Source organism: Pyrgilauda ruficollis, unplaced genomic scaffold (assembly GCF_017590135.1).
Source record: "Pyrgilauda ruficollis isolate IOZ18807 unplaced genomic scaffold, ASM1759013v1 scaffold117, whole genome shotgun sequence".
In the NCBI taxonomy this organism is placed as follows: Eukaryota; Metazoa; Chordata; class Aves; order Passeriformes; family Passeridae; genus Pyrgilauda; species Pyrgilauda ruficollis.
This window is the reverse complement of record NW_024509988.1, coordinates 1,409,819-1,437,504: the sequence shown is the minus strand read 5'-3', so window position 1 is coordinate 1,437,504 and position 27,686 is coordinate 1,409,819. Positions and strand designations below refer to the sequence as shown.

Here is a 27,686-nt window from a genome sequence, read left to right as displayed (position 1 = left end):
TTTACATGTAAGTAAAGACAATTCACCTCCTCTCTCCCAGATACATCAAACAGACACCCTTACCATTAAACAGGTGACAGGAGATAGTGTCAGTAAATTATCTTTATCTCCCAGCATCCCCCAAAAGCAGATTTAGCCCCCAGTCCAGCCCAGCAATACAATCACTCCCTGCAGGTTTGCTTATCTTCATTTCTGCTCTCCAAAGGCAGCAATCTGCCTCCTGGTATTTTGGTGCAGTGACCATGGGGTTATCCTGTGAGGAGTGCACACAGACTGGGAAACTCATTGTGTTTCCTGCTGGGATTGAAGCATTTCTCCTAGGATTAGGATTCCCCAGCTCCCTGATGACCTTCCATGTGGGAACAGTTGTGGAAGAAATGCCTTTGCAGTGCAGGGCTCTGGCAGCAGCCAGGCCCTGGGGACAGTGCCTGAATCCAAAAGGTCCCAGAGGAGCAGAGAACAGTGTTTATTAAGGGAAAAGTTGAATAAGGAAAGAAAACAACACAGAAACAATGGGCCCTCAAATCTTTTTCCTATTTAACATCCAAAAATAAAGAGATGGGACAAAGCTAAGGGAGATCTTTGCCTTGTTACTGAGGGGACACAGCTCCACATTTTGTTCTTTGCTGGTGACAGACCAGAGGCAGCAGGTTCTGACTGATTCAGGAGATTATTTATTTATTATCAAGAAGATTTTGCCTGTTACTATTTTGTCTGTCAGCCCACAGACACATTCCCTCGGATACACAACCTCCTGTCAAGTGACAACCTCCCCCAGATTATCCAGTTTCTCTCCCAGGTTCTCAACAAACCAAGCAGTGTTTGACAGGGAAGTCAAACTGTAACTTTCCAACAGGAGACTTGAAAGAGAAAACAGAACTGAAAAAAGTTCAATTTCAATCAAGACTTTGGAAAATTCAGGCATGGGGGGAATTGGAGGAGACAGAGCAAGATCAAAGATACATCACTGAAAATGAACTGTCCCATAGAAGACTCAAAACAAAGAGGGCAGGGATAGATGGGATATTGGGGGAAAATTCCACCCTGTGAGGTGGGCAGGCCCTGGCACAGGGTGCCCAGAGCAGCTGTGGCTGCCCCTGGATCCCTGGCAGTGCCCAAGGCCAGGCTGGACAGGGCTGGGAGCCACCTGGGACAGTGGGAGGTGTCCCTGCCATGGCAGGGATGGCATGGATGAGCTCTAAGATCCCTTCCCACCCAGGCACTGCAGGATTCCATGATTCCAGGATTTTGAGAATTGCAGAAGGGGATTAGAAAGGAGAAGAAGGATCTGCTCTGTGTCTAAGCAAGGAAGTCACCAACAGGTAACTGTGCATCTCTCCTCCATCCCTTCCCAACACTGGGAGTTGATGAAACCTTTACAAAATGTATTTCAGCCCAAGGATTCCCCAGAGCATTTGTGCTTCAGGCACTCACCATGACAGCCTGGTCACACACGTTCAGCTGGGGCTGGCCTGGCACCAGGGTGGCCTTGTGCTGCTGCACCAGCCCCGAGATGTGCTCCACAGCCCGCTGGTACTCCTCACTGGCAAAACTGCAGGGGGAAAAGCACAGGGGTTACTGCTGGGCCTTCCTTTGCTGTCCACATCACCAGGCTGGGCCACAAGGAGGAGGAGAAGATGTGGAAACATCCTGCCAGTTGCCCACGGCTCTGTAGGGAATGAAATCCAGGCTGGCAGGGGGCAGGTGCTCTGCTTAGGGCAACGAGGATGGCAGTGGCTGGTTCTCCCCAGAAATCACCTGGCTTCAGAGCAGCTCAGCTTCCCACACTGCTGCTCCAGGGGCCCCAAATGTTTCCTCCTTGTGCAGATCTGCTAGGAATAAACGTGGCTTCCCAAGGGAATTGTCTTAGCAAATAAAAGCACATTTCTGGGTTGTCCTCGAGCTGTCCCTTCAACGATTATCCAGGGACACTTCCCAGACACAGGACAAACACTTTCCCAGACAGCTTAGGACAGAAATTTCCCAAGGCAACCCTTCCAGCGTGTCCCACCTGAGGTCAGCAGCTCTCCACACTCAGCCCCCACTCTTCCAAGAGCTCTCCTGGAACACCTGCCCCGGCGGAGGCGTTTGTTGTAGGAAAGCGAAGGGAATGTCAATATTTTGTTTTACAAGAGTGTTCTCAGGAAGGGTTTCAAACACAACCCCGGGCCAGTTAAACTCCACAACCACCAAGGAAATGAACTAAAATTATGCAAACAGAGAGGAGAAGAATAGAAGGGCCTCGTCCAATACCTCCCCCATTCCACAAAACGCTGAGGTTCTGCCCCATCCACATTCCTCCACTACAGTTTGATTATTCCAAGCTGGGAGCCATCTGCCATGCCCCAAACTGGTTCTAAATGACCAGACCCTGACCCACCCGATTCCTCCAGCAGGTATTTGCTGGAGTGGCTCAGGGTGCACTTCACTAATATCTCAAGTATTTCTAAAAAGCAGGATTCCTAACAATGATCTCTCTGTCCATCACCTTAAGTGTCACTTAAAAAAACACCAAAAACCCCACAGAGAGCGGCAAATTCCTTCTGAAGATAAAAGAAACAATGCAGCTGGGTGCTGACCTCGGGCTCCCTCTGCTCCCAGGCCAAGCTGGCCAGCAGCCCCACACTCCAGCTAATTTCCTTCTTTGCAAAACAATCACATTTGGAAGGCCAGCGATGTGCCAAGCGCTTCCAGTAAACCCTATAAATATCCCGGCTGGGCAGGCAGCCAGGGAGAGGCTGATTGTGGGGCTGGGCTGAGCTGTGCTGATAGAGAGCAGGAAGGGAACGTGGGATGAGGAGCTGGAGCTGCTGCTCTCACACCCAGCTGCCTGGTCCTGGTGGAGAGAGCTGAAGGACCACCCTGAAATCCAGAGGATCCGGAGAAGCTCCCGAATTTCATAGAATCCGACAATCCTGGAATGGTTTGGGTGGGAGGAGATTTAAAGCCCATCTCATCCCATCCCCTGCCATGGCAGGGACACCTTCCACCATCCCAGGCTGCTCCCAGCCCTGTCCAGCCTGGCCTTGGGCACTGCCAGGGATCCAGGGGCAGCCAGAGCTGCTCTGGGCACCTGTGCCAGGGTCTGCCCACCCTCACAGGGAACAATTCCTTCCCAATATCCCATCCATCCCTGCTCCATGGAGGTTGGTTTTCTTTTCTTGACCCCATAGAAATCCCCATTCCATGGGGGTTGGTTTTCCTACCTTGGCTCCATGGCCCAGTTTTAACTGAGACATTCCTCTGCAGCTCCACAACACGCCCCAAAATCCCACATCCAGGGATTTGTGAAGTATTTACTGACTGCACAGGAGTTAAAACTGCCTCCAGCCCTACCAAGTACATTTTGAGACAAAATCTGCAAGAGTGCCTGGAATTTGCATGTAAAATGGGGATAATTACCTCATGGTAATCAGTTTGAGCTGTTAAGGGAGATGGGAACCTCTCCTACCTGGAGTCCCATCCTTTCCTGGAGTGCATATGCAGGCCTGGGCTGCAAGGCCAGGTTTGCTGCATTCCCTGCTCAAAAAAGAGGAGGAATTGTCTGTACAGGTGTCTGGGCACCATTGTCTGGGAGGAGCAGCCTCTGGGCCGAGCTGCATTTCGTATTCCAGTTCAGCAATCCCGGGAAGGAGAGCTGGGAATAGCACTGCAAGAATGAGAGGGTGAGCAGGTGGTGTTGTGAGGAGTTTGCTAAAAGAGATCCCCCAGCGTCCATGAAATTATTCCAGGCTCAGAAGGAGGGAGCAGAGTGGACAAAGTCCAGGGTCATTACACTAATTGACACTTTACCTCCGGGAAGTCCCTGGAGATGCAATCAGGGCTGGATTGGAGCTCGGGGTCCCAGGCACAGGTGTGGGCTGTGCTTCCTTCATTTACTGTAATTGTGCCTTGGCAATCTGCTCCATCCTCCCCCCACAGCTCCTGGAACCTGCTCTGCTGCTTAACCCCAGCCTGCCCTCCCAGCACAGCCAGCTCTGCAGGAGGAGGGTTTGTCTCACCCAGAGTCAAACCCTGCTCTAATCCTGGGCTTCCACCTGAGGGGATGCTTCTCTGCCATCATTAAATGCACCCTCAAACAGATCAGCACCCAAATAAATCCAGGAGCATCTCTGGCAGGATTTCAGGATGTTTGTTTAGCACCTGGTCCTGCTGATTCACGCTGTCTGTCCTGGGAGTGATGGGGCCGTGGTGAAACTGAGAGGACTGGGACAAAATGGGAATAAAATAACAACTCACATAATGGCAGTCACAGAAACCTGACAAAGGGCTCTAGACCAGGCTGGACAGGGCTTGGAGCAGCCAAAGGTGATGAGGTTTAAACAGGGTAAACAGGATGAGCCCCTTCCAATCCAAACCATTCCAGGATTCCATGGTTCTAGGAACAGCAGCTCTCAGATTGATATGAAGTTATGGGAAGAGCATAAAACGTGGCTAATGATACTTTACTTCCTTCTCCCCTGGAATTATTTTAATTAAAACCATTATTTTTAATTCTGAAATACACCCAGATTCTGATAATTTGATTTTATCTGTTATCAGTGCTTTGAGGCTTCGCAGCACCGTGGTATCCAAGTCTTGATCTTGTCTTATTACTCAGTCTTCCTCAGTTCCTCTCTTCTATTATCAAGTTTATTTGCAATTTAAGGTCTGCACAATGCAGGAGGCAGAGACACGTTTGGGGCTCTGCTGCTGGAATTACTGGAGAGACTCAGAGGAGCCAAAGGAAAACAAATGAGGAAGCAAAGGCTGAAGGTGGCCCTTAGCCTGAGCCACCTCTGGTCCAGCAGCATCTTGGGCCAGATGCTTCCCTGGAGGCATGAGGGGCATGTGGCCACTGAGCCAAGGGAAACCTTGGAATTCCAGAATCATCCAGGCTGGAAAAGGCCTCCAAGGTGGGAGAGTCCAAGCTGTGATGATCAGCACACTCCTTGCACCAAGGAGATGTGGTGGTGCTGATCCTCCACCTGCTGACCTGTTTTCGTGGAAGTTTTCCCTCCCCAGCTCCCAGAATCCTGGATTTCACTGCCAGGAACCCCAGCACTGAAATGGCAAAGGGTATAAAGGTGGAGTGAGGAGTAAAGCCTTCAATCTGGGGATGAACAGAGGAAATAACAGCTATCCACTGATCCTCCTGCTGGCTGCTCCTGTGCTATTCCTGAAGTTTCATTTTCTCAGTCACAATTTAAGTACTGTGTTCTTCAGGCCACTTTCCTGTGGCTGCAGCACTGCCTGGACCTGTCTGTGGAGATCATGATGATGATGAAATGATGGCAAACTGCATTTTGCATTTTTCCAGCTGGTTTGTGCAGCTTTTTTCTCCCAATACTCCTTTTCATGCAGCATGACTCCACCCAGAACACCTGAGGGCTGTGGGCTGATGAAGCACGAGCTCCAGGCTGTCCCAGGCCCTGGGAGAGGGCAGCCAGGGTCCCAGAGGTGTTTGTGCCCATTGCCAGGCTCCAGGCTGATGATTCTCCTCCTCAGGTGGGTTTTATTTCCCCCTCTTCCCTCCAGCTGGCTCTGTCCCATCCCACCTGGCTCCCCTGCTTCTCCCACCTTGCTGCAGCCAGTCCCAGCGTGGTTGGTGCTCCATGGTTTTTATTGTCACCTCTGAGGCTCCTCAGCCACAATTTCCACACTTTTAGTGTCACCTCTCCTGTGGCAGCTGCTAATTCACCCCTGCAATGCAGCTGGTACCACTTCCCTCTTTTCCAAGATGAGGAGTCAGCATCTCCCCCAGGCACAATCCTTGTTCTTTGTTGTTATTCACATTTTCTCCCCTGTTTTGCACCTTCTCTCTCTTCCCCACAGCCAGGTTTGTGCCCTGAGCACTAAGGTGAGACTGGCAACTTTTCTGTCAGATCCTTTCCCCTTTAGCTTCCCTTCAGGAGCTCCTTCCCTTTTTTTTTCTGGCTCCATAACCACTGCAATTACCTCTCTGATGATTTCCTGAATTTTCCATCTGCTCGAAATAGGCACTTGTGAGCTCTCTTCTTAATTAATGTGTTCTAAAATCATTATGTTCATCAACCAAGGCTTATCACTTCCATTTTCTTCCATAATAGTAAAATCCATTGCCCTAAGTAAAACACAGGAATTTTGATGTTCATAATTCAATAAACTCATTGCTCAGAGCAGAAGCTGCTACAAACCTGGAGTAACAACAAGGTGTGAGCAGGCTGTACTTACCCTGTCCTCACTTGTTATTAAGCTTTGCACCTCTGGCTCAAACTGGCAGCATTTCAGAGATTTCTGTTATCAGTTCTTTGGCTTCAAAACACTTTTCCTACTTCAGGCTGCATTAGGTATTTTACTAACTGTATTTTAAGCTGTGCCAGCTTTGCTTTCTCAAAATATACATAAATATATATTTATATATCTCTAAAAATATAAATATTTATATATAATTATTTGTGTTCTTCTCGACTGATAATGCAGTATTTTAGTAAATGTCTGTATAAACAATAATCTGACTCAGATAATAAAACTGACAACTGCTTGTGAAGATGGTACCAACAGATAATTTTACTGAATTTGTCACATTGGAGAAACAAGTTCCCTCTGTGGTACTTAGCACACACACCACAGCCCAAAGATAACAGCATCTGGCCAAGGAAAAAACCTATCAGATCTTTTAGTTCTGCATTTGGATAAATTTGGTAGCAAGGGCAGTTATTGCATCCAGGGAGGAAACAAAGCCCTGCTCAGACTCAGGGAAATGCTTCTGCTTTCTGTGCTGCCCCACACACATTCGTGGTTACAGTATGAAGTTGAGAGCTATAAAAAAAAGAGATTTTCTGTCCCCAGCCTGCACTGATCTAGGTGACAAAAGGCACAAAGGGTTCACCTCCCACCACCAAGGATGAGGTGACTCCTACACAAGGGTCTAAAGGGGCTCCAGGAGAGAGACCTTGGACAAGGGATGGAGGGGCAGGACACAGGGAATGCCTCCCCCTGCCAGAGGGCAGGGCTGGATGGGATATTGGGGAAAAATTCCTGCCTGTGAGGGTGCTGAGGCCCTGGCACAGGTGCCCAGAGCAGCTGTGGCTGCCCCTGGATCCCTGGCAGTGCCCAAGGCCAGACTGGACAGGGCTGGGAGCAGCCTGGGATGGTGGAAGATGTCCCTGCCATGGCAGGGGTGGCACTGGATGAGCTTTGGGGTTCCTCCAAGCCAACCCACTCCAGGATTCCAGGATATTTCAAGGCAAAGGAGCAAACACAACTGTGTCCCTTGGCAGAAGATGGGGGGCAGGGGGGATTCAGCCAAATCAGAGGGGCAGCAGCAGGAAGAGAAAGTCCCAGCCATGGTGGGGGGCTGTTCCCAGAGCAGCTGAGGGCAGGGCTGCAGCACAAGAAGGGAACAATGACACGGTGCTCAGCAGTGCCAGACGTGTCCCCACACGCTGACAGGACCTGCCTGGGACTGCCTGAGCCATTCTTCACTGCATGTGGAGCTCTTTTGCTGGGATTGTTTGCAGGCAGGCTCCAGGAAATGCAGGGAACAGTGTGAGGAAGAGGAAGGACTTGTCCTGCCTCACCAAGAACCACAGGGAGCTGAACATGTTACTGCTGCCTCTGGGTCTTGCAGGACTTGCATTTTGAGGGATCCCTTTAGCAGCCACTTCAACAAAGACTGAAAAGCCTTGTTTGATTTTTGGAAAAATATCCACTCATCTTCCCAATATAGAGTAACAATCATGGAATGGTTTCTGTGGGAAGAGACCTCAAAAGTCATCTAGTTCCAACCCCCATGAGATGACTCAAATAATGGTGGGCTTGGCAGGGCCAGGTTAATGGCACTTGATGGTCCTAAGGGTCCAATCTTAAATATTCCCTGAATCTACAAAGCTGCAGCCTTGAAGAACTGTCCCTGTGTGTCCTGCACGTGCAGTGTCCCAACCCTGCAAGCCAGGGGTGCTGCTGCAGGTGACTGAGCTGCTGCTTCCTGGGATTCCCTGGCTCTGAGATCCCAAATATAGAAGCAGTGAATCCCTCTGGAGGTGCATGTGATGCCAGGCCCCCCTGAGCAGCAGTGACACCCACTGCTGCTGGCTTTGCACGTGACCCCACTCCAAACTCATGTACATCAAGAGAGATGACAGATTATTAAAATCATTTCAAGGGAGAAGAAAAGGCTGTACTATATAAGGAATAAATGTAATAAAAAGTGAGCAAAAGCAGGCAGGGAGAACAGAGCCAGCACGCAGGGACAGACAGATGCAGGCTGGGAGCAGGATGCTGGATTCCCTTTGGAGAAACATTAGTGTCGGGACTCCCAGCAGGCTCCCTGCCAAGGGGGATAATTAAGCTAAATAAAAATACACACCAGGAACAGCTCCACAAATGAGGATAATTTAATTACCACATTCGATAGAGCAGACCCACTTCCCAAGAGTTTTCCATTGTGACCAGAGAGGAGACAATAGCAGCAGAATGTGCTGGAGAAAGGAAGAGTGGTGTGCTAAAGCCAGGGTTTCTATTAGGGGCTGCATAATAAACACCAGCCCAGCTCTCATAATCGGGTCATAATCTTGCCATAAAATTCAATCAGAGCAACAGCTTGTGAATATCCAAAAAATCAATGCAACCATATGAGAAATGATTGCAGTTGGAACCCTGGAATTTATTTCAATGCTCACTCCACGGTGGTGGGAAGGAGCAGTGGAATCACAGGGAAGCAGGTGCTGCAAACACCTCTGAGGGAAGAGCTGCTCTGCCTCAAATCCAGAGGAAACACAAACAGTACCACAGGAGCCCAAAATCACAGAGCATTTAGGGCTGAGAGTTCTAGAGCTCATCCAGTGCAATCCCCTGGCAGGGCAGGGTCACCTGGAGCAGGTGACAAAGGTGACACACAGCAGGCATGCCACAGTTCAGTTACTGCTACCCATTTTTTTCATTTTTGGAAAAAGAGATTATTTCTATACACTTCTTTCCTAAGAATCACAGAATCCTGGAGTGGTTTGGGTTGGAAGGAACCTTAAAGCCCATCCAGTGCCACCCCTGCCGTGGCAGGGACACCTTCCACCATCCCAGGTTGCTCCCAGCCCTGTCCAGCCTGGCCTTGGGCACTGCCAGGGATCCAGGGGCAGCCACAGCTGCTCTGGGCACCTGTGCCAGGGCCTCAGCACCCTCCCAGCCAGGAATTCCTAATTCCCAATCTCCCATCCATGCCTGCCCTCTGGCAGTGGGAGGCATTCCCTGTGTCCTGTCCCTCCATCCCTTGGGAAATGAGCCAGTGTTGAACTGCCCAGGTCTCCCCTGGAATCCCAGCCCGGTTTAGTTTCACTGAGCTGTATTTACAGCCCTGGGGCTGCAGCTGTGCTCTGTTCATTAGTGCTGGAATGCAGCGGGAGCAGAGCCCCCAAAGAGCTTTACCCACTACTGATGCACCTCTAAAGTGCTCTGTTAAGTGAGAGAGAATGGAAATTTTCCCTCCCCTCCTCTCTCCAGTGAAAACACTCAGTGGACAGCACAGGCTCAGCTCCTCTGGAAGGAATGGGGTGAGTGTGTCCACTCAATTATTCAAACCAGCTGAGTAATTGCAGCCCTGTCAGCTCAGGAAACATCTCTGCCTCTCCAGGCTGCTGCACAAACCCAGTTCTGGGCAGGCAGTCCCAGCAGCTCCTGCTCCTTCTTGATTTATTTCCACACTCTCCGTGTCAGAGCCCCTGGAAGGGATGAGGCTGCGTGTCCCTGGATTTGCTGCAGGGAGGGAGGCAAGGAGGGAGGTGGGGACACCTTGGGAGCATTTTTGGAGGTGGCAGGGTTCTTTGTGGGCTCTGCTGGCTGCTGACTGCATAAATCCTTGTGGGAATCTCTCAGGGCATGGTGTGTGCCAGAGATAAATATTACAATAGCAGGCTTAGAGGAAAATGGATTCAGACAGCCAGGAGAGCCCCAGGAAGGAGCAGGATTGGGCACAAAATCCTCCTGCTAAACACCTCTGGAGAAGCTCCCTCAGCTGGGCAGGAGACTGGAAGGTGACCAGTCTGCCCTCCAGAGATTCCAGCAGCACACAGCACTGGCTGTTTGTCCCCTGGCCCCAAGGCTCCCAGCTCCAAGGCACAGCTCCCCAGCAGCTCTGTTTGAACGTGCTGCACTCAGCCCTGTCCTGTCCAAAAACTGGTGTTTTCCTCCTCCCCGAGGGGCTGCAGGACACACAACAAACAGCAACAGCCAGGCTGACAAGTCCATGTGCACACCCATCTCACCTGACCTCCTGAAAACAAGCTTTTGTTCCTTCTCCAGAGAAAAAGCCAGCAGGAAAGCCATTATTTCCCAGCGTGGCTTTCTGGGACACTTTTAAAGCAGATTTCAAGAACCAGCAAGTAAATTTGGAACAGTGACACTGCTGAGTGTTCAGGACAGCCCATGAAGTGGCTCACCTTAAGGGGTACTTCTCACCAGGGTCCCTGCCCAGGTGGAAGAGCAGGGGCAGGTGGGTGTGCTCCTCCTGGGTGTGGGTGGTCACTCCAGCCACGCTCTGGCCAGGACAGAAATCGATGCCCTGCATGAAAAAGGAGAGAGGTCATCAAAGGTGATGCAGGGCAGGCAGCAAAACTTGAACTGATGCCATTTTCTCCAGCAAAACACCAACAAACCTCAGGATTATTTTAAACCAAGAGTCCACTTCAATCTCCAAAACACATTCTGAGCTGGTGGGGTAAAATAAGGTGAGCAAGTGGTGTTGCACTGACATAAGAGCTGAAACAAGGCCGTGCATTCTTGTCTTATAAAAATATAATCCCACTAAAATATTCATTAAAATGAAATGGCAGAACAAAAGACAAAGAGGTGGAAGCATTTAATCATAAAAATTCTGCACGTGGAAAGGATTTTCTGGCTGGTTTTTCTGGCTTTGGAAAGCCTCAGGAAGATGGGATTGCTTGACACTTCTGATCAAAACCAAAAGCTCAGGAGAGACATCCAGACACCCTGCGAGGCAGCAGGCACCTGAAAACTCCCCTGGCAGCACCTGAAGGATCAGTTTCTCTGAGAAATGAAGCAAATCTGGATAATTTTATAAAAACTGGTGCGTTTTCAATTTGATTCATGGCAAGCTGGTACTGAGGGACTCACCTGGGCATGACAGTGGGGATGGGAGAGCTGCAGGAAGGGGAGACATTCCCACATTCCTGTCTCTGACCATCTGGGGGGGCACAAGGTGGGATTTTCCCTGCAGCAGCAGTGGATTTGAAAGGCACAGCTCCTGGGAATGTGCTGGGGAAGCAGCTGGGAGCAGCAAGGGGTTAAATGCTCGCTGGGCACCAGCCCTGCCAGCCCTGCCAGCCCCCCTCCCTCCCTCCCCAGCCCTGCTTTGCCAGTTGGGAGCTCCCTAATCCCTGGCCTGCAGCCTCCAGGGCCACCAGAGCCCATTTAAACCCCGGCAAGAGCCAAAAATGCAAAAGCACTCATTTCCCTGGGCAGGCAATAAAGCAGGGCCCCCCAGCCCAGCCCAGCCCAGCCCAGCCAGGCCCGGCCCCAAGTGGACTTGTTAAAGCTGGGTTTTACAATTGCAGCTCCCACGCTGTTCCTCACAATCCCAAAGTGCCCCGAGGCACGGACAGAGACATGGAGAGCAGGTAAATGGGAGTGCTGCAATGGAAGTGGGAAAGCAGCTGCAGCATTTGCTTATAAAACAAACTGAAAAGGCTCTCTACAGATGTTGGTAGGATTTGATTGGCAAACAATTTTCTAAAAATATCCCGTGTTTCTAATGGACAGCTGGTCAGTGGAGCAGTTAATATTCTGCTTTTCAATAAAGCAAGAAGTTTAGAAGCCCATGAAATCCCATTTATCTGCACAGGGCTATAGATTCCTGAATCACTGACTGGAAAAATAAGGGAGTTGCTTGATAGGTTGGAGTGGCCCTACCAATAATGGACTTTAAATGGATACAAAACTGATTGACCTTCCCACCCTGTGATGCCACAGGCCTCTGAAACACACAGGGAAAAGAGATTTTTGTGGGTTTTTTCCCCCACAAAAGGACCAGTTAATGAAAAGGTATCAAAGCCTCCATAACATCCAAATTATAATTTGGATGCAAATCAAACAAGCAATTTAATTAAGAGCCTGCTAATTGGTACAATGCTCCTCGGCTGCAAATGCTTCAGTGTGAAAGATTTTCGTCTCTCGGGTGTTTGTTTAGACATTGCTCTGTTTCTATTTTATCTGGTGTTTCCCAGGAAATCCTTGCAGCCCAAACTCCAAAACAAAATCCCAAAGATTCCCAGGAAAGAAAATGCTGGGACAATTTGCCTGATGCCACCAGCCCAAAGCCACCTGTCATTCCAATTTAAGCACTCAGTGCCCTCTTGAAAAGCAGCCTAGTGGAGAAAAGTCAAATAAATAAATAGGTAAGTAAATAAAACCCCAAGAATACCATTTTAGAACATTTCTAAGGCATTCCAACTTTATCCCTGCAAATAAAATGGAATATTGCTATTTTTATGTACTCTGTGAGTCAATATTCAACCTGCAGAGAGAGCTTCAAAGATTTTCTATCTATTCATCAACAAATTAGTAAAAAAAAAAAAAATATATATATATATATATATATATATATATATATAAAATTCAATTTTATTTATTTTGTATAGATAGGTTTGGTGATGTTTGGAGCTGGAGAAGAGTCAAGAACTGCCTAAGCCTGTCCTACCCAGCAGGATAACACCACCCAGTTCCACTCTCCTGCTATCCCTAAAGCTGTTTATTGTCACACTGTTCATAGCAACATGCAGGGATCAATAATTTGGACACATTCCTAATTTTTGTCCCTGCTCCCTACCCAAGGTAACGGGTGGAGTCCCCATCCCTGCAGGTGCTCAGGGCAGGACTGGATGTGGCTCAGTGCTCACACCTGGGGACTGGGCCCTCCATGACCCTGGAGGCTTTTCCATCCTCCAGGGTTCTGGGACTTGCAGGGCTCACTGATCAAACACAGCACAAAGGTCACTGCCTGTGTTTCAGCAAACTCCTGGAGCTTTTCTCCTCCACCACAAAAGCCTGAAAGGCAAACCAGAAGCTCCTGTCTGGAGCATCTGCTGCCTTCTAAGGGAGCCCAAACAGAGCACCAAGAGCAGCTGAGCTCCTGCCCAGCTCTTACAGTGTTTTGCACCACCACAGAAACCTGTTTGCTGCAGGAGAGAGTCCAAAAATCCTTTCCTTCAACGATTCTGATTAAAACATGACACTCCCTGCCCACCAGGTGAGCCTTCCAGCCACCACCATGCCTGTCCTCAGCAATCTCACAGCCCGGCTTGTTTTTCCATCCCTGGGATGCAGCAGCCTTTGGTTGCACAGCTTTAATTTCCAGAGCAAATGGCCCACAGATGCTGTGTCAATATAGACATGAGACAAACACAGCCGGTTGCCAGTTTGGGCTCCCTGCCAGGAGATGGAATCACCACTTGTGTTAACGGGAGCCCTCTGGCAATTCCTCAGCCTGGCTCCAGCCCAGCTCTGCCTCCTGCTCTGCTGTCCTCGCCCCACCAGCACCACCCAGGGCACCAAAAGCAGGTGAACACTGCAAGGAGAAAAGCGCAGCTGTCAATTAAAGCCTGGATTTTTTTGTTTCTTGCTGTTTGCCACAGCACAGGTAAACGGTGCCCTTGCCCTCCCGGGGAAATCCTCCTCGGGATGAGCAGTCAGCTCCAAGTGGGGGTGCCAGGCTTCAACCCCGTGCACCCAAAATTGCTTCTGATGTGTGAAGAGGCTGGAAGAGATCCCGGAGATGGGCAGCTCCTGGGGATGGGCAGATCCTATGGATGGGCAGCCCTGGAGATGATGGGCATCCCTGTGGATGGGCAGCCCCTGTGGATGGGCAGATCCTAGGGATGGGCAGCCCTGGAGATGATGGGCAGCCCTGGGGATGAGCAGCTCCTGGGGATGGGCAGATCCTATGGATGGGCAGATCCTATGGATGGGCAGCCCCGGGGAGGATGGGCAGATCCTATGGATGGGCAGATCCTATGGATGGGCAGCCATGGAGATGATGGGCAGCCCCAGCGATGATGGGCAGCCCCCGGGGATGATGGGCAGCCCCCGTGGATGGGCAGACCCCGGGGAGGATGGGCAGACCCCGGGGATGATGGGCAGACCCCGGGGATGATGGGCAGCCCCTGTGGATGGGCAGCACAGCGAGCTCCGATCGATGCCTGGTTCATATGCTCAGAGGACCAAAATCAAATGTCATTATTTGTGAGGTTCTACTTGACTTCACATCCCCAGCGCAGAAAAGGCTTTATCGATCCCTTCACGTGCAGGAGAAGGGCAATCGCAGAGCCTGACTGGAATAAGCCCTTTGGCATTTCGCATTAAAACAATAGCGGCAGCCTTTAAAGCCGCAGGAGCGCTCGAGGAATCCCACTGAAGGCTCCCAACAAGCTGACAGCACAAAGGTTGATGTTATCAGCCCCCCTCCCACAACCAAAGGGCGTTTTCCACGTTTTTTCCTTCGTTATTTTTTTCCCCTTCATCAGTGTTCTTGGGAGGTACAAGGACTGTTCTGTGCTGGATGCTTTTGGTGGGAGGCAGAGAAAAGGAAATTTCCTTTCTCCTGCTACCTCCCATTCCTGCCTCCTCTATCCAGCACTACATTAGGAAATTTCTGAGGACTTGCTGCCTACTCTGGTAAATCTATAGAAAACACCCATTTTTTACCATTTCAGACTCCTACTTTCAAAAAACCCCAGCATTTGACAGGTGGCTGCCAATAAAAGTCCTGTGTGTTTTCACTGTCCAAGAGGGACCTCCCCAGGTTTATCCTCAGTTCTCCCTTTGCTCCTGCACACGTGGCTATTTTCATCCCTGCTGATTTTTGCTACCAGGAAAAAAAAGGTGAACAACAATGGAAAAGCTTTGATATCCACCAGTCCTGGAGCAGCAGGGACTCAGCCCACGTGCAGGAGGGAGATTTTTCTGCCTCTATCAAACTGTTTAAAAATACAAACACATTTTTCAAGTCAGGCTTCCTTTCATCTCCCTCTGTCCCATTTATCACCTCTTGAATGTCAGAGATGTCAAATTATGTAAACATGAGCCACCTATATAGATGGAAGGCAGGTAAACAGCTCCAAATAAGCATCCTGTGCAATCCTCAGGGGAAATGTCCCACAAAATGCTTATTCCCACTTGATTCTGCAGAGTGAGCCTTCCCTTTATGCCTTCAAGAGACCACCCCCTCAAGAATCAAGAAATCCAGTTAATCCAGCAGAAAAGGCAGCATCAAGGTATCCTCCAGCACTGAGAGAAACTACAAGACTTCCTGACAGGAGTTAGACTAGAAAAAAAAAATTGCTTGGGGGTTAAAAAATAAACAAACAAAACCTGGGAAGAACAGAACAGCACAATTCATCTGTGTGTCAGATGACAAACCCTAATCCCAGGCCATAAGGCAGAGGATGCAGACCAGTAAGGGCATGCTGCTGTCATGGGACTGGAGGATGACAGCAAACCTGTGTGCTGCCTGCACGGGATGTTTCCAGAGTAAATATTCCGAGTGCCAGATGGAGAGGAGCCCTCAGAGCCCTGCTCTGCTTTGCTAGGCTGTGTTTTCTGCAGGCTGTGTCTCCCTGGTACGTTTTTATTTGTGTGTACATCCTTTATTACTGAACCAACTCACACCCCAGTCAAACACAGCTTTCCAGGTGAGGGGCCACATCCTCCCTCACCATCCTGCTCAGCCCAAACAGACCCAGGACAGAAACCATCTCCCCATTTTCCAGTATCAGCATGAAAATGGGGTTCTGGCTGCTTTAATGAGATAATCCCATCTGAAAGTCAAACAAAAATGTGGATTAAACCCAGGGCAAGTTTACTGTGTCAGTGATTTTCCACACAGTCAATTACCAAGGGAATTCTGAAAGTGAAAGGAGGGCTGGCTAAAGCCTGTCTGTCAAAACCATGAAATATTGCCCTACCCATAAAACAAACCTCTCCAAAACGTGCAGGCAGCTGTTTTGCCACATCTGGCCAACTTCAGCTCTCTTTCCAATGCATGACAGTAAAAACACATATTCCAGGTCTGAGTGGGGACCTTCACACAGAGAGTTTTGTATCCAGACGTCTCACTGGATTCACAATGAGGAAAGACCTCTAAAGATCATACAATTAACAAATCCTCATTAGCTGGAGTTCTACTGGGATGGCAAGTCAACCTTATTGAACAAACAGCCAACAGTCAGAATTCCAAATGCCACAGATGTGCATGGATTTATAGTTGTTTTTCAAATGGAATTAGCAAACAAAGTGGCCTTTTTGATTCCAGAGTCCAATATCAACACAGCTGGGGAGCCCAGTCACTGAAAGAGGGAACTGTGCTGTAAGGTGAGCTTAGAAACTCCTCCAGCAGGGCTGGGAACTGCGGAGCTGCTCTGCATTCTGATTTATTTCTATTTTTAAACTTGCGAGGTTTGTAATTAATGGCTCGAAGACATGAGGAGAATTGGAACAAATCTCAGCCTCAGCTTCCTCTGCGTGTTGTTAATGGCTGCTCTGGCCACTAATGTGCTCCAATTTTCCCCACATCAAGCTCATGTGATCCAAGCTGCAGGAAAGAGAGTGGATTTGTAATCGTCTCTCTGATGTACAGGATAATTGCTGACTTTTATCAGACAGCAGTTAAACAAAGGCTTGGAAAGAAATAAATATTCCTTAATTGCAGCACTGCCACTGCTCACAGTGGGAGAGCCTCTGGAAGGAGTAGCTGGTCCCCATTATCACTGTTCCACACTCAGACATGTAGGAATGAGTTGAGTTCCATGCAGGGGTTTATTTATTTCCCAACTGGAATGTGGGTATGTGCTTTTATCACCACGGAGAGCAAGGATTCCTGTGGGAATCTGCCACCCCTACACCCAAACACACAGACAGAGGAGCTCCCAGTTCCTCCCACCCAGGGAAAACCCTCCACGGGTGATAAACAGGTTTTACTCACACACAAGACAAATAAATGATCTCATTTTATCTGTGTGGAATTAGCACCGAGACAGAGCATAAAAAACATTTCTAGAGCCAACTTTCCTTTCCTGCCTGCTCCCTGTAAAACCAGCTTTGACTCCTGAAGCACTGCAGTCTGAAAAAAGACAAACACACATTTACAGCCCTGAATGGAAATGACTCCCTTGGAGCTGACACTTCCTTCTACCCCCAGGACATCCCAGTGAAAGAATCCCTGCACTTTTATATCCACAAATGTCACCAGCACTTAGTTCTGCACCTGTGATGCCTTGAGGACCTTCCATAAGTTAAAAAAAAAAAAAAAAAAGCATTAAAAAATAAATCATGCAAACAATCCCTCCCCAAGCCCAGGCTGCTGTCAGGATTGCTGAGAGCTGGGCCTTAATGCTCTGGGTTCCTGTCTGAAGGGATCTGCAGCAAGGCACACATGTGAAACTGCCACTCAGCAAATGCCCCAGAGATTAGAGCAAGGAAAGACACAAAAAAAAAAAAAAAAAGGAAATAATAGTGCTTAACATCTAACTGTGAGGAGATTAGCCAGGAAATAAATAAAATAAATAAAATGGTGTACATAGCGTGATGTGGGCTCACAAAAGTGCTGATAACAGATTCAACACGTTTATTTCACTGTTTTCAACCACTGCTCTATTTTCCACTGTGCCTTTCCTACAGCTTTGCTTTTAAACCATCACAAACCCAACAAACTCATCCCAGTTCCATTTCAATCGTTCAAAATAGGTGTTTTGTGCCAGCAATTGTGAGACTCGTGGTCAGTGTGGCACCAGGCTCCAGACATTCCCAGAATCACAGAATATCCTCAGCTGGAAGGGACTCACAAGGATCAGGGAGTCCAACCCTAGGTGAACATCTAAAAGCTCAGGATTCAGCAGGGAAGGTTTAATATTAAGAGGGATTAAGTGCTGATTAAAGGGAGCATCCCTCAGAACAACTTGGAATTTGCTCATTTTCCTCTCTTTGTGCCTGATTTCAGGAGATGGGGGTCCAGTCCCCTCAGGTTTTTTTAGGATCACAGAATTATTTAGGTTGGAATATCCTCTGAGCTCATTAAGTCAAACTGCTCCCCCAGCACTGCCAAGGCCACCACTGCATGTCCCCAAGTGCCACATCCATATGGCTGTTAAACAGGGGAACTGGGACTCCACCACCTCCCTGGGCAGCTGTGCCAGGGCTGGACAGCCCTTTTGGGGCAGAAATATTCCTGATACCCAACAGAAACCTGCACAGCAGCTCTGGCACCTCTGAGGAGGCTGAAGCATGGTGACATCCCCCAGTTCAAAGGGTGCCTGTCCCCAGGATCCCAGTGACTCCAGGCCAGGTCCCAGTGCCTTTACCTTGCCATGCTCCTCCCAGGAGTTGCTCCAGGTCCAGTAGTGAGCTTTGTACAGCCCAGCTCTCACTGCCATCAGCTCGTTGCCACGATAATAGAAAATGGGCCTGGAAGGAGAGCAGAGCAGCATGAGAAACACCAAGAGCCCGGGCCCTGATAAGGGTCACAAACCCCTTAATGGCATCCCACTTCCCATGTGGATATCAGGCAGGAACAGGCTGCCTCCTAATAGTCTCCTCTGCAAGGTTTTCAATTAACATTTCTTAAAGTGTTCATCAAGTTGAGAGCTCACAGGGTGCAAGAATGAAACATTATCCAGCTTGGCTGCCAGTGATTGTTAATCCTTGAACTCTCAGCCCCTGGGATTTCCTCTGGAGCGTGGCGGTTCCAGTGTCAAACAGCTCTCAAGTGTCTGCCTGGCAGGGAAAAGGGGATTCACGGGCTCTGGGATGCTCAGGCTCCTCTGCCCAGCTCCACAGCTCTGCCACGGAGCTGGCAGTGCCACCTGGGCAGGGTGGAGCTGGCAGTGCCACACGGGCAGGGTGGCCAGGAGGACACCAGATGCCGACGTGTTCTGGATGACATCTCTGAGAAACTCCACATGGAAAAACCTGGCAGCCAGACATGCTGTGGTTTTAATTCCTCTCCATTTTTTCCCCCCAAACCTCACTTTGCAGCATGTAAACACGCTGCTAAAGCTGCACTTGTTCCCAGAGGTTTCCCTAATTAATAATTCATCCAGGAAATGCATCTCACTCGCTGCATCTGTGCTGTTCCCTGGGCATCCCAGCAACGTTCCTGTTGGTTTTCCCAACAAAACACTCCTGGTTTTTTTGAGGGAACAGCACAAAATTTTACTGGAAGGGACTATCTTCCAGCAGGAGAGGGGGTTGATTTGTTGGTGCAGCTCCTCTCTCCAGCTCTTTTGGGCTGCTGACAGGACACGAGGGTGAAGCAGTTTGTCACTGTCAGGGGGAACCTCTATTTTTCCTTCTCAGATGCCAATCCAAAAATGACTCACTCTGGTGATGTCACCTAGAAAAACCTGTCCCTAAATGCACGGTGAAATTTAAATATCCCTGTGTGAATGACAGGAGTGGCCTCAGAGCTCTTGTAGCCTCACAGTAACAATGAGCCTCCCTCCTTTGTCACCAGGAGCTGCCACCAGGAACAAAGGGGAAACAAGTTGGTCCCCAGGAAGAAGGGGAAGCTGCTCCCAGAAAAGCCCATTCCTGCATCCTTAATGCACCTGGAAATGAAATAAAGGCAGCAAGACAGACCTGCCAAAGTGCAGCACCTGATCTAAACCAGTGCCATCAACAAAACCTCCCAAAAATATTCCATACAGCATTCCAGTCTCCTTTTCCTTGCCATCAACGGCCAATATTTGAGCAGTTATTATGTGCCCTCCTGACGGAAGGTTTTAGGTGTTTCCTTGTAAAAAAAATTACATTTTCTATTCTGAAGGAGGATTCCAGCTTGTACTCAATATTCTGATATAAATTATTTCTTTCCCCCTCCATTCACTTTTTCCTTTTTAAGCTTTAAAGAACACAACAACTGCATCTCCTGGAATTTTTGGGGGGCTGTGAAAACTTTGTCCTGTTCGTGTCTAGGAAAAAAAAAATAAATAAATAAAGAAGGAAAAAAAAGCCACAATGTGCTTTGAGTGACTGTTATTGTAACACAAGCAAGGGATTGGTGACTGCATTGAAATTCCCTTTTAAAACAACAAAGAAACTTTCCAAACTTCCAGAAGATGGGCCAGGCTGTGTTTGAGGAACCTGCAGGGCTCCTGTCAGGTAACACTCAGGTGTGCTCCTTGCTTAAGAGGCACAAAAGGAATTTCACAGCACAAAGGCTCTCATCCAACAAGGAAAAGAGCTCCAAAAATGTTTTCCATGCATAAGTTTCCTTGCAATCTCCCAAAGAATGTGATTGTAGTCAGATTTCCCAGGCTGCCAAATTCCTCACCAAAATCACAACTCCAAGACCTCTCTTGACCTCTGACACTTCCAACAAAATAATTCTTGGCAGGATTTGCTGTCAGATCTTGGTGCCTGTGCCCAAGAGCTGACAGCACATAAAGATTCCAGGTCTTTCACCCAAATCTATCCCTGCAGAAGCATTCCCAGATCCAGCACCTTGGGAAGAGGATTTTCCTGGTGTTTCCAGGTCCTCTGCAGCAACACAGCCTTCACCTCCTAGATCTGCAGCAGGACAAGGACCCAGCAGACTCTGGGCAGCTTTTGCAGTGATAAATAATGGATTCCCCCCCAGCCAGGCTCCAGTTCTCAGGCTTTTATCTCCCCTCCTGCCATATGTTGTTCCAGGGATCCCTGCTAACCCTGTGACATTTTCATCTGTCCCCAGACTCCACTGTATGGCAACATGCCACATGTCAGGAATTCCCACCTCAGCTTGTTCCAGCGGAGCAGGAGCGCAGGGGGAAGCTCTGCTGCTGCCTGCATTCAGCTTCCACCAAATACTTGTGAGCTGGTGATAAAAAAGCAGCCCCAAATCTGGCATCCCTTCAGGCAGGAGCAGGGCTGGCAGCTCTGGGATAATCACTGACCTGTCAATTAGCTTGCCCTGCAGGATGACAGGTAAAAGGTCGATGCCATCAATCTGTCTGTCACTGGGAGGCTGCAGACCCGCCAGGGAGAGGCTGGTGCTGAACAGATCCATCACACTGCCCAGCTGATGGCTGACCTGCAACCCAAAAATCAACAGAAGCACATTTGCAAACAGCCCTTCAGGAAAAATCTGTATGGAAACAGGTTCCCTCCAAAGCACCCTGAAAACCTCTCCCTTTACACTGCTGCAGTCACCAGTAAATTCCTCTGGAAACAATAAAGCAAAGGAAACAATCCCCATTTCTCCACTTCCAGGGAGAATTTGCATTTTGATTCTTTTTTTTCCATTTTCCTCTCCCTCTCCTCACTCCTGTGTATCCCTTTTCCAGGAGTGTGCTGTTGCAGGGCTCAACTTAATTTAGCAAAATCCAGCTCATTTGTGGACTGAAAAATCAGCACTTACACCGAGGGAAAAAAAAGTCCTTGATTTGTTCCCTTCTCCAGGTCATCTCTGGAGTCCAGAATACCCTGAGAGAGTTCTCAGAAAGCACAGGGATAGATGGATAATAACAAAAAGAGCCTGATGACTTCATCTGCAAACCATTTCCAACAATTCAAGAACTGTAAAGTTGTGGTATTTTTAGTCCATATTTTAATAAGGGAGAAAAACATCTGGGTTTGGCTTCAATGGAGATGTGCAAGGATTTTTTTCCCCCTTTTTCCTTACTTGGAAGCCATACTCATCTCTATGCTCTTAATTATTTATATTTTAAAACCCTACAAAGTCTGTTCTGCCTGATTCTTTGTGAGTCTTTGCTCCCTCCCCGATGGTGGGAGTTGTTGCAGGGTGTTTAATTAGTCAGTGACACACTCAGTTAAAGCAGATGCTGCCAGATCAGGAGCACCAGGATGCACCAGCACAAGATGTGACAGGAAAAGAGCATTTGCAGCCACAGCACTTGTAGGGAAACAAGAAACCATTGGATACAGCCCCACAGCTGTGAGCACCAAAGCACTTTCTGACTAAAATCCAAGTCCAATCCCAACAGAACAATGTTGGGACTATCAAAGACCTTTTACCTCTGATTCCTTCTACTCACAAACAGATCCCCAGCCTCTAAGCTGACACAAATTATTTAAATGCAACAAATGATGACACGATAAATGAATTTTTATGAGATGCTGGCTCAAAAATAAAGGGAGAAAAAAGGGATACTAAACCTTGTATTAAGAGGCTGGGCTGAACAAAGTGAACACAAAGGAAGAATTAAGAAATTAAAAAGAAAAAGAACTGGAGAAAGCAACATGCAGGGGCCTAATTACGAGTTTAACATTACAATATCACATTACTTGATTACAGTCATTTCAATTTTTAATGGCTTTCATTCATCAGGAGGTGTTGGCAGGAACACATCTTATTAAAGCTGCATGCAAGAATCCTGCCACAATTCCTTGGGAGGAAACAAAGTGCAAAGCTTGAAGCACAAGAGGGAACCTGGCTGTGGAAAATCCTTGGGAAAGCAGCTGGATCAGCTGACCATGACCAACAGGTCCTGGGCCCCGGAGTTCAGGATTTATCCATGGCCACAGCCTGGGAAAGGTCCTGCTCAGCCTGGCTGTGGGGGCAGCCACAAAGGGAGATGTTTCCCACACAAGCTGTGGTTGCCCCAGCTCTGGAAGTGCTCAAGGCCAGCTTGGATGGGGTTTGGAGAACATTTATTCTTTATTTTAGTGCAGCCTTTTCCTCTCCTTAAGATGATTTTAATCATCCAGTCCCACTTCCCAGCTCCAGCAGGGCCATCCCAGAGCACAGGGCACAGGATGGTGTCCAGGCAGTTCAGGGATGTCCCCTGAGGGAGCTCCACACCCCTCTGGGCACAGAGGAAAGCTCTGCCTCCTGTCCAGGTGGAACTCCCTGGGATCAGCTCCTGCCCATCCCTCCTGTGCCATGGCTGGGAGCAGAGCCTGGGCTGTCCTCTCCCCTCCCTGCACAGGGACATGGCCGAGGTCCCTCTGAGCCCTGTTCCTGCACAGGGACACGGCCATGGTCCCTCTGAGCCCTGTCCCTGCATAAGGACATGGCTGAGGTCCCTCTGAGCCCTGTCCCTGCACAAGGACATGGCCATGGTCCCTCTGAGCCCTGTCCCTGCACAGGGACATGGCCATGGTCCCTCTGAGCCCTGTCCCTGCACAAGGACATGGCCATGGTCTGAGCCCTGTCCCCAGGGCTGAAGCTGAGCCATGAGCAGCTCCCAGCCTCAGGAGCTCCTCCCCGGGCTCATTCCCACCTGCAGAGCTGCAGAAGGAGCAGCTCCAACCCCTCCTGCTGCCCCCACCCAGCCCAGGAGGCAGCCCCTGGCTGAGCCCTTTTGTAATCAGAGCTCTCACAATTTCTCCATCGAATCCAAAAATCACTTTTCCTGTTGTGGCTCCGTCCCAACGCCTCAATCTTTTGATAAGAGGCAATTGCTGACCCCGGGCTCATGCCTTTAATGTCACCTCATTTATCCAGAGCGTGGGGACAATCCTGGGGGGCCAGCACGCTCCCCTTGTCCTGGCCCTTATTAACCAGCAGCAGATGTAGATGACTCTCTTTAATCATCCAATTACGTTTCTGGTCTCAGACAACATTTTTGCCGTGAAGCAGAGAAAACTTCTTAAGGAAATTAAATGCCCATGCCACAGCCACTTGGATTTATCTGTGCTCTGCAGCACCACATTGAAGAAGGAAAAAGGGGTAAAAAAAAAAGGTTAATGTTTATATAAAACTTTGAAGTATTTTCAGAGAAAAAATAAAAAAATTACCATTTTTCTCCTGTCAACAGGGCTCTTTCATTCTAGTTGCCTTTCCCTTTTATTTATTTCATTTTTTTTCTCAAGAAAAGAAAAAGAAAAATCCAGAGAGGGCAACAGCCCAGAGAAAATAAATAATATATAAACGGAGGGAGATCAGATATTGCTGTATCAGTGAGGAACAGCCGGTATTACGCACGTAAGGACGGATTTTTCTCCCCCTCCTTCCCCCCCTTCTTTTTAATAAACTCTCAGTATCCACACAACGTCTTTAAGAAAATGAAATCCTTTTGCTGTGGGCCACGGCGCTGGAAGAAATAGTCCCCAGTGCTGTTATCAGTGCTTTCAAGCTTTAACTCTGAATCAAAGGCGACAATTAATAAAGTCGCCCCCGCCAGGAATGGAAAGGAGGAAAGCTAAATATTTGAAACTGGGTGAACAAATGTCAGGGTGTTTTTAAATAAAATCCTTTTACAGTTATCACAGCGAGCAGACCTGATATCCCTGTCTAATTCAATTTCAATTTGCGCCCCATGGGAGATAGGGAAGAAAAGGTTGCAATGCTGTCTTTGGGTTGATATGTTCTTTTCTCCTTCAGGAAGCAGGCACGAGAGAGGAAGGGGAGGAGGGTGAGGGGAGAGAGGAGGAGGATTCAAATACCAATAGAATATGATTTTTTTTTTTCCAGCTGGATCCTTCCAGAAGGCAGATGTGATGTGGGGAATGTTGAAACGCTGATTTGTTGTGAATTCACCTGGAAAACGGAGCTGAGGAGGGAAGTGCAGCCAGGCTGTTTGTGTGGGAATAAATATTCCTGGTGGGGAGCAGAACTCACTGAGTGTTGATGCCAAGAGCAACACACACTCCTGAGGCATCTTTCCCCTCCAAAAACCTGCAAACCAGCCAACTGCACCAATTATCCCCAGCTCCACGGAGAGCCTGGCAGGTGCTCCCACCCTGTCCCTCACTCCTTATGTTTAGACCGAGCTGCTGCTGTATTCCAGCACAGCAATGAGCTCTTTAATAAAAACAACCCCCCCAGCCTTATGGATCAATAAAATTATTAATAAACTGCCAGGTGGAATCATGGAATGGTTTGGGTTGGAAGGGACCTGAGAGCTCATCCAGTGCCATCCCTGCCATGGCAGGGACACCTCCCACTGTCCCAGGCTGCTCCCAGCCCTGTCCAGCCTGGCCTTGGGCACTGCCAGGGATCCAGGGGCAGCCACAGCTGCTCTGGGCACCTGTGCCAGGGCCTCAGCACCCTCACAGCCAGGAATTCCTTCCCAAGATCCCATCCATCCCTGCCCTCTGGCAGTAGGAGCCATTCCCCTTTGTCCTGGCACTATCTGCCCATATAAAAAGTCCCTTTCCCTCTTTTTCCCAAGGCACTGCAAGGCTGCAGTGAGGTCTCCCTGGAGCATTCCCATCAGCAGACAGAGCTTTCCACACAATAACTGGATTTCACTGGCCAGAGACACAAACTCTCCTTTTCTGGCTGAAGTTGTTCCACCTGAAACAGCTCCTGGCCCTTGCCTTGCTCCTCACATGGAAAGGAACAACCAGTGCCCTGGGAGCAAACCCAGCACAGGAGGACTTGACCCTTCAGCTTTGTGCTGAACTTCAGATCTCCCAAGCCTTTGCTTCCTTCAACTCTTGAAAAGTAGGAGCAAGGAGAGACTTTGAAACAGCTTTCCCACATTTTACAGCTACTTGGAGTGCACAGGACTGGGGCTGAGCAGTTAAAACTCCTCCAGAGGATGGTGAAGCTACAGCAAGGTTCAGAAAAAAAAGCCAAAAATGTAGTGGTGGACACCAGTCTCTCACCTGTGGTCAGGGCTGCTGAGGGAGCAGTGCTGGAGCCTCGAAGGCAAGAACACAAGCAGAAAACACAGGTGAGTTTCTATCACAGTTCCTGAGCAGCAGATAAGGAGGATTTGAAGGTGAGCAGGTGCTTAAGGCTGACACTGGCATGGTGGAGGAGGGATTTTGGGTGCATCCCAAAATCTGGGAGCTCCAGGCACAGCTCAGCTGCCCAGCCCACCCTGCACACACAGCTCTGCACAGCAATGCTTCTTCCCAGGAATTCAAGCAGCAGCTCCCAAAATCTACCTGGGAAAGGGGTCCCAGCCAGGCAGAAAAGAAGCAGGCACAAGGATTTCTCTCCCCTTCTGTTCTTAATTATCCTCAGAGTTACTACAATGGAAAGAATTTTTAAATTTGGGCATTTTCTCGTCCCCATTTATAATGCATGTTTACTTTTAGCACATTATTTAGTTTGGACCCAGCAAACAAAACACTCAGCTGCAGTTTCATGTTCTCCTTTGCTAGCCCAGGGCTGTTGTACTTGGCTTGCAAAGGCTTTATGGAAATGTTTAAATTTAAACAAAACGACTGTTTTCATTTCAAATTAGAAAAATAATAAACCATCCTTGGTAGGTTTGGTGAACTCTCGAAAAATAATGAAACCAAACCACCCTCCTGCCCTCAGCTGCAGATCTGAGCTGCCTCATGGTCCCTCCTAAATGTAAATGATAAATTATCATTAGCCTGCCTCAATTAAACCACCCCAATGGAATGCAACTTCCACAAATGTTTTATTTATGACCGGTTTGCAGGCTGGAGCACGGTGCCCAGCTAATGAAGGATCACTTTCTGCAGGGCTCAGGGATGCTCACCAGGGGGAGGGGGCTGTGCTGTCCCTGGGATCTGCAGCAGGACTGATTGCATCCTTCTGTAATGAGAGCTGGGACAAGGGGGGCTGGCAGCGCCACTGGGGGGTTATTCTGAAGTCATCATATCTGCATTTGTGCACAGGCAGCACAGAGCAATCATGTGGTGTCTAAACCTCCCTGAGTGGAACTTTCATCAAGCACCAAAGTGAGAGATGTGAGGGTCAAACCACTCGGTACCTCAGGGCATGGAGAGTGTGGGGAACAAATTCCTGCTCTTTATACTCCAGTTTGTTCAAACACATGAGAAATATCAAGGTCCAAAAGAGCAGAGGGTTTAAAAAGAGCAGGAAGACAAGAGCAGAGCCTGGGTGCTCACAGCAAAGTTGAGCACAGACCCTCTACATGGAAATTTGCATTAAAATGGCACAGTTGTCTGGGGCAGCAGCAGCTCCTTATTCACACAAACATCGGGACTTGGGGCACGGTAAAAGTGTGAAGCAGAGATCCCTGAGCCCAGCAAGGAGCTCTCCACTCCCTGCAGCCCCCCAGGCTGCTCAGAACTGCCCAAGGCACAGACTCACCCCTCCTGCAGGGACGTGGCCGGGCCACCAGGCGATGGCCGGCTCCCTCATGCCACCCTCGAAGGTGGTTTGTTTGCCACACAGGAAAGGCCCATTGCTTCCTCCTAGGGACAGAAAAGAAGCCTTAAACCCCACAAAACACCAGCATTTCAAAAGGACACTGTCCCCCAGGCTGGTTTGAAATGAATTCTATTTCTGCATGGATGCTTCTTCAAATGACACGGCCAGAGTTGGGTTTTTGTCATTATTTCCTTGTTTGTTGTGTTTGTTTGTGGGGTTTTTTTCAATATCCATTTGTGATGAAATTTTAGGAGTGTCTTTTCAGCACAGGGAGAAAGTGACAGTTAAACACACCTTGCTATCAACAACCAAATTAAAAACAAAACCCAAACAAACAGGAAATACCTCACTGGTGCTCTCCTTTCCTCTAAGGGTGTTAACTGCTGTCTATAACCAAAGGAAATCTGACACTTTCAGGCAGAAATAGCATTTTTTCATAATTATTCAAAACTTTATAGTACCAGAACAATATCAGACGAAGGTGTAAGAGAGAGAAAAATAATCTTGCATTCCCTGAATGGTCACTCAGAGATGGCCAAGGCTTTGCAGGAATATCTGGAGTTTTAACCCAACCCTGGAGCTCAGCTGGCCAAGGAACAATAGGGAGCTCTCATAACTGATTCCAGGTCACACACAGTCAAAGCCAGTGGCTCAGCTGAAATCAGAACTCAGGTTACTCCCTGCT

At 48.7% G+C, this 27,686-nt stretch overlaps 1 protein-coding gene across 1 annotated transcript in view; it reads right to left on the bottom strand.

Moving 5' to 3' along the window:
* Positions 1-27,686, bottom strand: part of GALNS (galactosamine (N-acetyl)-6-sulfatase) — a 39,786-nt gene that overhangs the window by 2,295 nt on the left and 9,805 nt on the right. Inside the window, 5 exon segments of the mRNA XM_041483391.1 lie at positions 1,435-1,552; positions 10,392-10,513; positions 18,321-18,423; positions 20,892-21,028; positions 26,942-27,045. Of these exon segments, the coding sequence (XP_041339325.1) occupies positions 1,435-1,552; positions 10,392-10,513; positions 18,321-18,423; positions 20,892-21,028; positions 26,942-27,045 (584 nt within the window).